At 38.9% G+C, this 15,477-nt stretch overlaps 1 protein-coding gene across 4 annotated transcripts in view; it reads right to left on the bottom strand.

Annotated features, from left to right (window-relative positions):
• Window positions 1-15,477, bottom strand: part of polq (polymerase (DNA directed), theta) — a 28,864-nt gene that overhangs the window by 2,209 nt on the left and 11,178 nt on the right. For 2 of the 4 annotated variants that reach the window (XM_053479325.1, XM_053479323.1), the window contains exons 15-27: window positions 15,154-15,347; window positions 14,949-15,073; window positions 14,604-14,847; window positions 11,768-14,259; window positions 10,621-10,761; window positions 10,338-10,540; window positions 7,351-7,591; window positions 7,058-7,251; window positions 6,833-6,967; window positions 5,023-5,197; window positions 4,799-4,925; window positions 4,590-4,708; window positions 4,323-4,507 (exon numbers count right to left, since the gene is read on the bottom strand). In XM_053479325.1, the coding sequence (XP_053335300.1) occupies window positions 4,323-4,507; window positions 4,590-4,708; window positions 4,799-4,925; window positions 5,023-5,197; window positions 6,833-6,967; window positions 7,058-7,251; window positions 7,351-7,591; window positions 10,338-10,540; window positions 10,621-10,761; window positions 11,768-14,259; window positions 14,604-14,847; window positions 14,949-15,073; window positions 15,154-15,347 (4,575 nt within the window). The remainder of the gene's footprint in view (window positions 1-4,322; window positions 4,508-4,589; window positions 4,709-4,798; window positions 4,926-5,022; window positions 5,198-6,832; window positions 6,968-7,057; window positions 7,252-7,350; window positions 7,592-10,337; window positions 10,541-10,620; window positions 10,762-11,767; window positions 14,260-14,603; window positions 14,848-14,948; window positions 15,074-15,153; window positions 15,348-15,477) is intronic. The other 2 variants (XM_053479326.1, XM_053479324.1) reach the window with 1 other exon arrangement.

Here is a 15,477-nt window from a genome sequence, read left to right as displayed (position 1 = left end):
CAGCAAATTATCTGAATCATCAGGGATTCCACAGCAAATCATTGCCTCCATATAACCCTATCCTCTGCATCCTCTTTTCTCACACCCACTAACTTCATGTCTTCTTTCATTACATCCATAAATATCCTCTTTGGTCTTTCTTTAGACCTCCTGCCTGGCAGTTCCAACCTCAGCATCCTTCTACTGATATATTCACAATTTCTCCAAAAATAAGTCTCCAAACTAATAAGTTAAGCATCTACCCAATAAGTTCCTGTAGGTCAGCTGCCACTAGTGTACAGAAACTGTACACCAATATGCCACAACACTAACGCCACCGGTATTTAAATGAATTATATTGATTATAAGTTATATACAAATAAACGACCTAGCCTAATCCCACAGAAAAGCCAATGCACCTAAAGAGGCAGAAAAATGGCAATGCTGGTTACAATATAAAAGTAACAAGCACAATAATATAAGGGAATACCCAGTGAACCATAGCCCTCTGCACACAGGGCTTAACAGGCAAAGAGTTTAAGGTTGTTGCCCGGGCCTTTAAACTCCCCAGGTCTCAGTCTGAGTGAACAAGCAAATAAGTCCGATCCACAGAGACCAATCCACAACCCAGAGCACTCAAAGGATCCGCTGCCAACATCCTAGTGCCAGACACCACAGCACACCTGCAAAGCCATGCCTCGGTGACACAAGGGGAACCTAAAACCTAGGTGGTTTTAAACTTTTGGCTGATCGGTGGGTTATTTATATATATATATATATATATATATATATATATATATATATATGTGTGTGTGTATGTATGTGTATATATAGGCTATATATATACATATATATACAGTGGAACCTCGGATTACGAGTAACGTGGTTTACGAGTGTTTTGCAAGACGAGCAATAATTTTTAATAAATTTTTACTTGAAAAACGAGCATTGTCTTAGTTAACGAGCACCGAGTATCATGTTTCACGCATGCGCTTCTTGTTTTAACAACCAGCGTTACGTCATCACAAGTGAGCCAACAGTTTTTCTCTCTCTTGCAGCAGAGTTGTAGGTAATCGTCTCTCCTGCTGGGTGAATACACACACGCGCTGTGTGTGTGTGTGTGTGTGTGTGTGTGTGAGATGTGCGTGTGCGCGCGCACACACACACACACACACATTAACGGAGAGACCGTTTAAAACCGTTTAAAAATTAGCAAGGAACATCGCTAGTCACACTCGCGTGAGTGCATACTAACGGGATTACTACTGTAAAGTAAAACAACAACAACAACAACAACAAAAATTAAACAGCTCCTCACCTTTGAAAACAGTCGCGACAGAGAAGAGTTTGTGTGTTTATTTGGCAACCTGAGAGAAGGGGAGCTGTAAAGCCGAGACCTATCGTCTCCCCTGCTGGGTCTTAGTGCCTGCAGTGTTTTTAAGTGTGCGTGTTTGTGTCTGTGTAAGGCAGAGAGTTTATGTGTTTGTTTGGCAACCTGAGAGAAGGGGGCCGTAAACGCGAGCGAGCCCCTCTTCATCCCCCCTCCTCTCAGGTTGCCAAATAAACACACAAACTCTTCTCTGTCGCGATTGTTTTCAAAGATGAGGAGCTGTTTAATTTGTTTTTGTTGTTGTTGTTTTACTTACAGCAGTGATCCTGTTAGTATGCGCTCACGTGAGTGTGACTAGGAATGTTCCTTGCTAATTTTTAAATGGTTTTAAAAACGGTCTATCCGTTAATGTGTGTGTGTGCGTGTGCGCGCGCGCACATTTTACACACATACACTCTGCATGCACAAACGAAAACCCTTATCTGTCGGGGTTTAATTTTACATTTTTTTAAGGTAAAGTACAGGTTAATTTGTTTTATTTTTACTTTATATTTTGTATTAATTATATTTATGTATTTATTTTTTTGGGCTGTAGAACGAATAATTTAAGTTTCCACTATTTCCTATGGGAAAATTAAATTTGGTTTACGAGTGTTTTGGAATACGAGCCCACTTCCGGAACGAATTAAGCTCGTAATCCGAGGTTCCACTGTGTATATATATATATATATATATATATATATATATATATACATACATACATACATACATACATACATACATGCATACATACATACATACAGTGGAACCTCGGATTAAGAGCACAATTCGTTCTGGAAATGGGCTCGTATTCCAAAACACTCGTAAACCAAATTTAATTTTCCCACAAGAAATAATGGAAACTTAAAGTATTCGTTCAAAGTACAGCCCAAAAAAATAAATACAAAAAAATTATTAAAACAAAATATTGAGTAAAAATAAAACAAATTAACCTGCACATTACCTTTCAGTAAAAGTAAAAAATTAATCCCGGCAGATAAGCGTTTTCCTTTTGTGCACGCAGGCACTGTGTGTGTGTGTGTGTTTGAGGCTAGAGTAGGTGGAGACTCTTGCTTTCAGCCCCTCCTGTCTCCCCCTCCTCATCTTACACATTAAAACTTTCTCCTCTTGTTTAAACACACTTACACACACATTAACGGAAAGACTGTTGTTCTCTTCTAAATTATTAAAGCTTCTCTGCTTTTTTTTATGTTGCTCGCGACAGCGTAACAGCCCGTTAATTCATGCTTGTGTAATGATCAGATGGACAAACTCATCGATACCCGTTCTTTTAATTTTCTGTATTGTCAGGTTATAGTACAAACTTTCGGGTGGATCCTGCATTTAAATCCAACTAAAAACTACTGAAGAACAAAACTCAGGCTCTATATCCTAACTTAAATCTCGCATTCACACACACCGGACTGCATTACCCACAATGCATCTCCCGCACTGGACTACACTTCCGTAAACAGCGGTCATAAATCAATGTCTCTCTCCCGCTACACTGTTTTATCTAAAAAAAAAAAAAGCAATAAACATCACTAAAGACACTCGTGTGAGCGCAAACTAACAGAGTCACTGCTGTAAAGTAAAACAAACAAACAAATGACCCAGCACCTTACCTCTGAAAAGATTTGCGACAGAGTTTATTCGGAGAGCAGAGTGTGTGTCTCTTGCCTTCATTTCTGTGCGCGCGTGTGTTTTTGCGAATAAGGGTTTCACACAGCCGGCACAGTGTCTAATTACACTCGCGTGCGCGCGCGCACACACCGCGATGAGGAAGAAATCAGATTTTTAACCTCTGTATTGAGAATTTCTTTTGCCTTACTCGCGCACACACACGTGTGTTATAAGGAACAGTACACACGCTGTACACACGCGCTTCCGACCACAAAATAAAATATGTTTCACACACACATAGACGCATGCACAGTAAGTGACGAGCACTAAAACCCAGTGGAGAAGACGATTCAGCAGCGCGAGAGAGAGAAAAACTGTTGGCTCAGTTGTGATCACATGACGTGGCGTCAAAACAATAAGCGCATGCGTGAAACATGATACCTGGTGCTCGTAAACCAAGAAAATGCTCTTTGCTCGTCTTGTGGAACATTCGTTAACCGTGTTACTCGTAATCCGAGGTTCCACTGTGTATATGTATGTAAACCCATAATTAGCAGATACAGGACACAAAAAGTTAATGTACAGATAGTCCCAGACTTTTGAACGAATTCCATTCTGGGTGCACGTTCGTAAGTTTGACTTGATCCGACAAAGTGAGTCTTATACATCTCTGTCCCCTTTAACCACACAGTCATCATGTGGCCGAAAACCGTAATCGCATCTAGGGAAACGAATCTCACATGTCAAATAACAGTAATTGTTGTCTCTGTGCCTTTAAATCGTGAGGGGAATCCCAGGTGCCATTTTCCACTGAATTCTGTGAACTCTGTTGTGTTGAAAAGTTTCCGAAATGAGGATTATTCACCATTAAGACAGCTTTATAAGACAACCATTTTCTATTACTGTGCTTCTGGACTGATTCATTGAAACCGGTAAGGCTGACTCATTTCTCCTGCACGCCCACATACAATATACCAGACTTAAGTCATTTTATACATGCTCTTCAACAGACACACACACACACACAGATATATTATATATAATTGTAAATATTGGTATCTAGTGCACTGCAGTGTCAATTTTTTGTACAATACACGTGAGCTACTTCCATGATTTGTTCGCATCTACAAATGTTCATAAAACCGCGGGCCATTTGTATATGCAGAAATTTGTAACTCAAATGTTCCTAAGTTGGGGACCACCTGTAATCAGGTGGGTAAGTGGTGAGTCAATAGAACCAGCAGACCTGAATGCAGTAGGAAAATTTCTTGCAAAGACTTGCAGTCCTACATACATACTGTAATAAGAAAAGCCGTATAAGTTCTGTCCTCAGGAAACAGCCATGTCTCACCTGTTTAGCCTGTTGTCTCAGGCAATCATCAACTGACTGGGGATCCACCATCTTCCACTCTGCAGCGATGCTTTTGAAAACATCTTCTCCACTATTGAGAACCTGAATAAGCCGTCTGTCACGGGACAAGTGGGCCAAGACTCGAAGCTCCAGTTGTGAGTAGTCTGCTGCCAAAATTAATCCTCCTACAAAAGTAAGAAGAATATTGATGAATCAGGGCTACTAAACTGTTTAAAGATGTCAATTTAAAAAAAAAAGGTTCTTTACCTGAGAAAGGAACAAAAGCATGCCTCATGCTAACAGAAAATGGCATGCCTTTATCTGGGGATCTGTCTTCATCTTTGATCAGTGGTACCAATTGATGGTGTGTGTGGAACATTTTAGCCCTTTGAAAAAAAAAATACAAATGTCTGAATCACTAAAAAAAAGGTGCATTATTATTATTTTTTTTTTTTGCCATGAGCACAGAACCTCACCTTGTCTTGCTTGAGATAATAGCTGTGTTATTTTGGGATGGCTGGCTTTCTCCAATCATAGTTGGCATTTGGATTTCAAAGTCTTTTGGGACATTCTGGATATTGGGTTCAGTAAAGCTTACCCTCCCTACATATGAGGCATAAACAGACTCAATAAAATAAAAATAATAATTTAAAAAATCCTAAAATCAAGAGTGAATCATATTGTCCATAAATTCTCATACCTGTAGCTGTGTGGAACTGAGATACTGGGTAAATTCTGTTCATCTCCAGTTTAGAATGCCAACACTTTTCTCTTTGCAAAGGAAATACTACCTTGGTCATAGCATTTGTTATTCTCCGCCACTCTAGAATGATTCCTGGTAGCTGATGCAATGTCTTCAGCTTTTCTAGCACATCCTGTTTATATAATAAAGAAAAAATGATTTGATCTACAACTTAAAAATATTCATGTAAAAATAATTACAAAATATAAATTAAAAATAAAACAATTTAACCTGCACTTTCCCTTTGAAAAGACAGAGCAGTGTTTCTGTTAGTGTGGTAGCACACGCATATCGGTGTGCGCGTATCTGTATGTTTGTGCGCGCACACACAAGAGGAGAGGACAGGAGTAGGGAAGGGCCTACCGTGCAGAACGACTCTCTCGTCTTACACAGTAGCCCCCTCCCTCCTCTCAAATAAAGTAATCACTTTCTCACACACACACACACACACACACACACACAGAGACAGGCGCACACACACACAGACGTGCGCGCCCACTCACCAGGCGCACGTGCCCACCCACCAGACGCGCGCCAGACACATACACACACCACACCAGACAGATACACACACACACACACCACACCAGACACACACACACACACACACACACACCAGACACACACACACAAACACACACCAGACACACACCAGACACACACACCACACCAGACACACACACACACCACACCAGACACACACACACACCACACCAGACACACACACACCAGACACACACACACCAGACACACACACACCAGACACACAAATGGAAACACTGCTCATTGCAAGAACTATTCCAGAATAGCCTTTATGACATTTATGTCTTAAAATAACAACTGACCGTTGTTTTAAATAACAATTACCTAATGCTATATGTATTACTGTATGCCCTAGTTTGGAAATCTCCAGTATTGTTCTATAATTAAAAAAACAAACAAACAAAAAACACTGTTGTGTCTAAATTTTTGACTGGTACAGTACCAACATACATACCCTTGTACAAACTTTGAACAAAAGATACATTTACACAAAATGTTAACAAATTATATGTTTCTGTACACAATTTTTAAGCATATTTTTCACTGCACTAGACACTTTAAATATGTGGATTGCCCAAACGTTGGACATTACCATTCTTTAATTACTACTTATTCTAACACCATTCCACACAAAAATTACATAAATATATACCTACCCATTCAGCTGCTCTTATTGTTTTATATTTCTTCATACATTCTTCAAATATTTTCTATATTGTGTATTTTTGTTGTACAGTTATTTATTTTTTTTAACTTTAGTTTTTATATTTTATTTTATTCTTTCCTAGTTTTATTTACCCTTTATTTTAATTTTCATATTTATTTCCTATTACTATTCATAGTCTTCTATTTTAGGTCATGAGCAGTTGTCTAAGCATTTCACTGCATATCGTACTCTGTATGACTGTGTATGTGACAAATAAAATTTGAATTTGAATGTTTGCATCATATTTCTGTAATGTGGTAGATATTCTCTAATAATCTGTGTGCTTTTATTACTTCCTCAAACCTCTTTCATATTCTCTGTACAGCTTTTAGATCCTCTCACATGCCATATTTGTCGTAACAGATTATTGGGTGGATTTTTTTTCTATAGGTTAGTTGGAAACTGGTGTTATATTTCTAATCATTACAGAAGCTTCTGATCTCATCTGTAAATTCTAGGTAAGACAAAGTTTACAGTAATGTCCACAATTTAAACTCAGTGAACAACTTTGGAAAATACCTTTGTTGTGCTAAATTGTTTGGAAAGTTTTACACGAGCACCTGCTCCTCCTCGCCTGGTGTAGCCCAGAGTCTTTTTATTTTTTAGGGAATTTAAATCACCATTCGGAGGTAGCTTCAGTTCAAGAAACAAGACCTAGAAATCACACAACAGAACAGTTCAAGAAGGGGAAAAAATAAATGGTAAAAACTGAATTTTCTAAGGCATGCCCAGATTGACACAGACCTCAGCAACATCCTCTGGACTGGTCAAGGAGAAGCTGTGACCAGCCAACTGATAAGCTTTGTTTTCCAGGTCACTGAGCTTAGCCTGCATCACATGTTTCTGAGCTTCACATTCAGCAACACTAAACCCAATACCATTTAGCTCCAACAGAGCCAAGCAGTACTGAGTGGGCATCTCTACTTGCTGGAATGCATCTGAAAAAAAAAAGTAAAAACATAATAAAAATCATTCAAAGAAATTCATTACCTAAAACGTTTATAATTGTAAAAAGACATAAAAGACATAATGAGCACCTAAGAAGCCATCTTTTTCCATTAATACATTGAGTTGTGTCATGACTCCAAAGATAAGAACAGACTCGATGGCTGCTCTGTATCGACTAGAATGACTTGCGTCTCCATATATCCCCAGACTTTCTACACCCTGTCCAGGGCTAATTCCTTCTAACAACGGCAGATCTTGCGGAGTATAGTTTGTCACCATGTTATGAAGCGTGCGCTCTTTGGAACCTGGATCCAGAAGCCAACAAGCTACCTAAAATAAACAAAGCTATTTGAGAGGATGTACAAAATGAAAAGTCAAAAAAATTAAGTGCAAACATTTCCTTATATATTTTGACACGGTAAGTAATAAGGTACAGTGGGGCAAACAAGTATTTAGTCCGCCACCAATTGTGCAAGTTCTGCTACTTAAAAAGAGGAGAGGGGCCTGTAATTTTCGTTATAGGTATACCTCAACTATGAGAGACAAAATAAGAAAAAAAATCCAGAAAATCACATTGTAGGATTTTTAATGAATTAATTGGTAAATTCCTCTGTAAAATAAGTATTTGGTCATCTACAAACAAGCAAGATTTTTGGCTCTCACAGACCTGTAACAACTTTAAGAGACTCCTCCACTCGTTACCTGTATTAATGGCATCTGTTTGAACTCATTATCAGTATAAAAGACATCTGTTCACAACCTCAAACAGTCACACTCCAAACTACACTATGGCCAAGACCAAAAAGCTGTCAAAGGACACCAGAAACAAAATTGTAGACCTGCACCAGGCTGGGAAGACTAAATCTGCAATAAGTAAGCAGCTTGGTGTGAAGAAATTAACTGTGGGAGCAATTATTAGAAAACGGAAGACATACAAGACCACTGATAATCTCCCTTAAACTGGGGCTCCACGCAAGATCTCACCCCGTGGGGTTAAAAAGATCACAAGAACTGTAAGCAAAAATCCCAGAACCACATGTGGGAACCTAGTGAATGACCTGCAGAGAGCTGGGACCAAAGTAACAAAGGCTACTATCAGTAACACACTGCACTGCCAGGGACTCAAATCCTGTATTGCCAGACATGTCCCCCTATATAAGCCAGTGCATGTCCAGGCCCGTCTGAAGTTTGCCAGAGAGCATTTGGATGATCCAGAAGAGGATTAGGAGAATGTCATATGGTCAGATGAAACCAAAATAGAACTTCATGGAGGACAAAAAATGCTGAGTTGCATCCAAAGAACACCATACCTACTGTGAAGCATGGGGGTGGAAATATCATGCTTTGGGGCTGTTTTTCTACAAAGGGACCAGGACGACCAGAATGAATGGGGCCATGTATCTTGAGATTTTGAGTGAAAACCTCCTACCATCAGCAAGGGCATTGAAAATGAAACATGGCTGGGTCTTTCAGCATGACAATGATCTCAAACACCCCGCCGGGCAACGAAGGAGTGGCTTCGTAAGAAGCATTTCATGGTCCAGGAGTGGCTTAGCCAGTCTCCAGATCTCAACTCCATAGAAAATCTTTGGAGGGAGTTGAAAGTCCGTGTTGCCCAGCGACAGTCCCAAAACATCAACAGGAACATCAACAGGAATTGACCAAATACTTATTTTTCACCATAATTTGCAAATAAATTCTTTAAAAATCCTACAATGTGCTTTTCTGGATTTTTTTTTCTAATTTTGTCTCTCATAGTTGAGGTATACCTATGATAAAAATAACAGGCCTCTCTCATCTTTTTAAGTGGAAGAACTTAAAAAAGCACAATTAGTGGATGACTAAATACTTTTTTACCCCACTGTAATAAGGTAAGTAAAGCGCTTACATCATAAGAGCTATAAATAACTATTCCCTTCATCACCCACACTCTTTCCTCTTTCTTGAATTGAAAGACACGAAAAACAAAACTTTATGCTAATGAGAATGTCTCACACTCGGGTTTACCAGTTTTTTCCAACTGAGTGTTATAAAGTGCTAACAACTCCTTTCATAAGTACAGTAATGCATAAACATCCTTCGAGAACTCTTTGTGCTTTACTTTGTTAATTAACATGTTTAAATTTGTTGAGCTTAAATTATATTGAGCATCTGCCGTACAGGTCCCTGTTAATGAGTTAGGACCATGAAAGTTATAGCTATTAGAATTAGTGCATTAATATACATTATACAGTAGTTAGTTCTGACTAAGCAATCTGATTGGACAAGAGGCATTCTACAAGTGGTCATAACGGACATTAACAGATAGATGCATCACTCTGTGTCCCAGATGTTCTACAGTTGTTAATTACACTGTCAGGTGCAGCATTGGTGAAGGTAGGTGTGAACAGTCTGTACTAAGAAGAGAGCAGCTGCCTGCCAAAACCCACATTTTAAAACCAGTCACAGAAGCACTTTCAGTAAGAATTAAACTTCAAAGGTTCAAAAAACTGTTCACCACCTGCATGGTTTATTCTGCTCACATTTTGGCAACATAGTAATGAATTTGTAAACTGAATAGTAAGAATTTTATACTACTTCTACGCCACTATATTTATGTTAAATTACACTTAAATTATTCACGTTAATTACACTAACAGAGTCTGTCGGTCGCCAACTCCTCCAGTCACGTACTGTTGGTTCTCCTTGGCAACACAAAATAACTGGTTAAATAAAGACAACATCTTATTGATATTCTGTTGATAAATTGTATTTGTAGAACTATGGTATAAAAGCAATATCATAATTAAAGTTATGCTGATATTCCTCACAGCAGCACAACTTTAAGTATGATATTGCTTTTATACAACAGTTCTACAAATACAATTTATCAACAGAATATCAATAAGATGTGTCTTTATTTAACATTTTCTTGTGTAATATCGCTTAAGTAGACCTGCAATTTGATTTACAGCTGTTGGAGCTGGTATTATTTTTTCAATCGGATTTGAGAATTCATTAGCACTGTAATATAATTATTGCTAATATAAAATCATTGCTTCGTATGCACTCAAATGACATTTGCTGAAATCCTTACCTTAGGGTCCTCAAATACACCTTTTATTGAAAGTCCGCATGCCAGGACTAGGGTTTTATACATCTGAATAAAGTCGTAAGCAACAGTCACACCCTCAGCACCAGAAGTGGACCTTGTCACACAGGCCTGAATGCTCTTCATCCTCTCTCCCACTGCCAGATTTTCATCCAGTGGAGGGGGTGCTAAGCTCGCACTTATATCTACTGAAAAAACACTAGTTTAAAGAGCTTTAATTCTGTAAAAAAGTTGAGCGTTAAAAAAAAAAAGTAAGTGAATATGGTACCTGTGTCTGTTAGTTTCTGTTGTAGTGATATATAATATGCATCTTTTCCTCCCCAGCATATAGATAAGCCAGTTACAATAAGATTATCATGTTCCTTTATAGCAAAGCCATCTTTTCGTTTGGTCCTCATTGGGGTAGTAACTTTGTACACAAAACATAACACATAAATCAATAAATAAAATATTTGGGAAGAGCATTGCAGACATTTTTTACTAGGTCCCTCCATTTTCTAAGTTTTGGACAAGATTTTTAAGAGTTTGGACAAACTAACAAATAATTATATATATATATATATATATATATATATATATATATATATATATATATATATATATATATACATACACACACACACATACATATACACACACACCGTTGGGGTCACTTTCTAACTCCATGATCGTTCCTGATATTTCTTTTCTTCTACATTGTAAGGGAATGTTGAAAACATCCAAAAAATGCATTTTATGCACTTATGCTACTTATGCTCTGTAAAAGACTTCATAACGCCTCTAATCTAAGGTGCTGTTAATTGTTAATTTTTTAGGCTGATAACTCTAAATGAACTTCTCGTCTGCGGCAGAGGTAGGTTTTGCTGCACCTATGCTTTGCTGCATACATCAGTTGTAACGAGTGGTTATTTCAGTCAAAGTTGCTCATCTATCAGCTTGAATCAGTCGGCCCATTCTCCTCTGACCTCTAGCATCAACAAGGCATTTTCGCCCACAGGACTGCCGCATACTGGATGTTTTTCCCTTTTCACACGATTCTTTGTAAACCCTAGAAATGGTTGTGCGTGAAAATCACAGTAACTGAGCAGATTCTGAAATAGTCAGACTGGCCTGTCTGGCACCAACGACCATGCCAAGCTCAAAAGTGCTTAAATCACCTTTTTTTCCCATCCTGACATTCAGTTTGGGGTTCAGGAGATTGTCTTAACCAGGACCACACCCCTAAATGCATTAAAGCAACTGCCATGTGATTGGTTGATTAGATAATTGCATTAATGAAAAATTGAACAGGTGTTCCTAATAATCTTTTGGGTGAGTATATATACATACATACATATACACAGTATACATATACATTATACATACACATAATGAATTTAAACATTGTGCTGAGTTTAACAAGATCCACATATTACCTTTTTTAAATTTGCTCCCTATAACCGATTCAGGTTGCCCTGTGCCATCTTTCCTCTCACAGGCAACAGCTAAAGAAAATCTCTTCTTTGTTTTCCACTCCTTTATAAATGTCTCGAAAAGTCTTTTGTCACTTGCTACATCAATAATGGAGAAGGATTCTGGACTGATAAAGTTTGAGCCGGAGATTGAAGTATTCTGTGAAAGCTGCAATGAAACGCCCTCATCAGTTAAGGATGTATTCAATTGTGTCATGGCCTTCAGCTCAACACGAGGTTGCTGATTATCCTTGTGGCCAGAATGCAGAGATAAATGTAGTCTAGGCTCAGTGTGACTTTGGTGACTCAGAGGGGACCGTACAGCTGAAGTCGTCATTTTGAGTCTGGGTGTAACAGGCTCACATGTTTGTGTAGGAGGAATAAGATCAAGGTTGACTGAATTTGATTTTACTACATGCAGATCTTTGGAAAACAAGACTTTTTGTTTAGGCTCAGCTTCAGCAGACATTACCTCACTTACATTACTTACATCCTCTCCTATCACATTTGCAACTGCTTGTCCTGAAGGTTCATGGAAGGTTGAAAACTGATCAGACCACTTATCGAAAACATCTTGCATTCCTGGGCTCAAACGAAACGAAGAATCTGTGGCACTTGGCGCATTGTCTGGCACTCGGTGTGCTTCTGTGCACTGTGGCGTGCCGCATTGCAACACTTTTATCTCAGACACGTCATCTGTGTAACAGGGCTTTTCTAATTCATCTCTTGGTGCATCACAGACCTTTAAACCACTGTTCCGCTTTTCCAGGTAGTGCTCTCCTATGAGTAAAGAATCGCCCCACTCTGACAGGTTAAAAGAAGACTCGCCCCATTGTACTGCTTCTTGATCTTCCACTTCCGCTTTGTTCTCTTCATTCAATCTCTTTACGGTTGGATTACTTTTACTTGTATTTGCATTTACAGCTTTGTCTCTTTCTGATTCGTCAGCAAATCCTGCCTCGTCCTCCATGGCCTTTAAAATGGAGCTGTCGTACAGACTGTCAAACAAAAAACTGCTGCTCCTATTGGGACTGTTGCCCACAGTAACGTCAGATATCTCTTTCATCACAGTGTCTGAATTGTCAGTCTGGCCTTGGGTTTTTGAATTTAAGTGTGTTTCACATGACTCGGTTGTTTGGTTTGTGAAATTGAGAAGGCTCTCCATTTGACTGTCTGTCAGTGAAATGTTGTATTTCGGTTTGGTTTTGATTGAACGTAACTCATTTACAGTATTATCAGACACTGGTGACGTTGCATTATTTGGGTCTTGATCATGCCTCTTCCCTGGAACTAGAGTTTCAGTTTCAGAATAAGAGGTTTGGACTGTCCTAAAATAACTGTGTGCGGTTTTAAATTCATGATTAGTGTTTGAATTGCTCTTACCATTAGGCAATTTGTCATCTTGCAGTAACATTTGTTCTGTCTGAGTGTCAAGCTGAAAACTATCACCAAAATCTTCTAATTCCCCAGTGTACAAATCCGGGGAACTGCACTTTTTGCCTGAAATTTGTATCACTTCAAATGCAACTCTAGACGTTATATCTGATTTCACCAAAAAGTCCACAGAAGTGTTTCTTTTTAATTCTTTCTTATAATGCTCTGTGTTTTTTCCCTTTTCAAAAGATCTCATCCTGTTGATCTCTTTTAAATCTCGATATTCATTTTTTACATCATCTTTGGGTGCTTTTGGACCACAAGATGTAAAGGGTGGCGGATGACTAGTTAATTTTGTTGCTGTTGTTTGAGGTGTAGTCATATTTAATGTTTTTTTGTTTTTTGGGTAAGGGTGGCAACGGTTCAAAGAAACAGTTGATGTTTTTCTAACCTCTGCATCAGTTATTGGACAGGTTTTATCTGCTTCACTTATGATTTCATCATTATCCACCCGTCTACGTTTAGACAAAGGACGCGCAAAACATGAGGTAGAGTTGCAATGTAGAACAGAACTGTGGCTACAGGTTGCAACAACAGCTGATATCTCAGTAGTGTTGCATTCATTTTGACCTGTGTTGTCCTTAGTACCTATTGATTTTAGTACTTTGTGCAGTGCACTAGTTTGCTCTTCAGTGCCCATAGTGTTTTCTATATTTGCAGTGGAACTCTTTGAGTTTGTATGACTTTCAGTATCGTCAGATGGAAGATTTTGATGCCCATTAATGAGCTTTCTCAATTCTTCAGGCGTAACATTCTTCTTGCTTGATGGACCCTCAGGTGGAGACTGTAAACTGGAATCTGTTGATTCATTAGAATTTGTTCTAGTCTCTGGCAAAAGGGAGTTGGGGTTCCACTCTACACCAAGAAGGGCAAGATCCTGCTGGAGGAGCAGCCTGGCCTCTGACACAATCTGCTGTGCAGCCTCACTCTCAGTCAAGGCCTTTTTCCCACTGACCCAGATACAGCGCATGCTTCTACGTTCCTGAGCCTCCTCCTCGCTTTCATCCACCGCCTGCCGAGAACTGTAACACAAATCATAAGCTGTTGTTTCAATATGAGGATTGACATTTTAAGTGCTAAAATAATTATGATATGGCACTAGCACTATTTTAGAGCTAGTGACTAATCTTTACTGAAAAACACAGGATACACATTTAGACTAAACATTTCACACTAAAGATCTTTCATCATGAATGCAATTGCTGCTTAAATATGTTCTTGAAGAACATGTCAATTGATAAAAAATTCACAGTAGTTAGTTTTAACCACATTTACTGTATACCTTTAATAAACTTTAGTTCTTAAAGTGGTTTCTTGCACCAGCACTGGCCCAAGCAACAAGACTTACACCTGTAAAATTAGTTACCTTTTAAAAGGAACAGCTTTCCTCAAGGCTTTCTCCACATCAGTAATGTTTGCACGTGCGACCTCAGCCACAGTAACCAACCCAGCACTGTAGAGCGCTCGTGCTCTCTGAGCGGTCAGCAAAGAAATACGCACCAGGTCACACAGCTCTCGCTGCACTCCGAAGCTCAAACGGCTTTGGAACTGCGACAGCAGCAGTTCGAGGTTGTGCCATCCGAGTCGATTACAGAAGACTGTAACCATGCCTTGTGAATCGGAATAATATTACTTACTGTCAAACACAAATTTTGTTCTAAATAAAGTAGTGCACAAGTTTACAGTTTTTAGTAATAAACAGACAGGAAACCTGCGTAGGTAGAGGCAGACTGCTGAAGTGACTGCAGTTGTCCCCGGCTACAGTTGTATTTCTTCGCCACGACTCCAAGAGGTTCCTCGTTGATCAGATCGAACAATACAAGTGTGGTAAAAAAACTAAAAGACACAACAAAACAAAGTGATGATACCTTATATTCATTTCAGAATATTTTTTATTAATCAAAATGTGATCTTACCGTTTGTGAATCGCCATCTGTCTGTGCTGTTTTTCTGTTTTAGCAATTATTTTCCCGCCAACAGAGCGGGCCAGAAAGCCTTCCTGAATTCCCACCATCTCCGCAACCCTTTTCATTGCAGAAGGCAGTTGCTCCCAGAGACAGAAAAACTGGTACCAGTCTATTGTTGTCCAGTCAACGTATACTGGTGTTATCTAAAAAACAGACAAACATAAATTCAAAAACCATTTCTTTCCTGTTTTTAAAACAGGAAATTACCACCTTAACTGCTAGTCTTGTAGATGCATCATGGATCAGTGCTTTCAACTTCATCATTACATATCT

The sequence above is a fragment of the Clarias gariepinus genome, chromosome 19, assembly GCF_024256425.1.
Source record: "Clarias gariepinus isolate MV-2021 ecotype Netherlands chromosome 19, CGAR_prim_01v2, whole genome shotgun sequence".
NCBI lineage: Eukaryota > Metazoa > Chordata > Actinopteri > Siluriformes > Clariidae > Clarias > Clarias gariepinus.
This window is presented reverse-complemented; position numbering and strand designations above follow the sequence as displayed.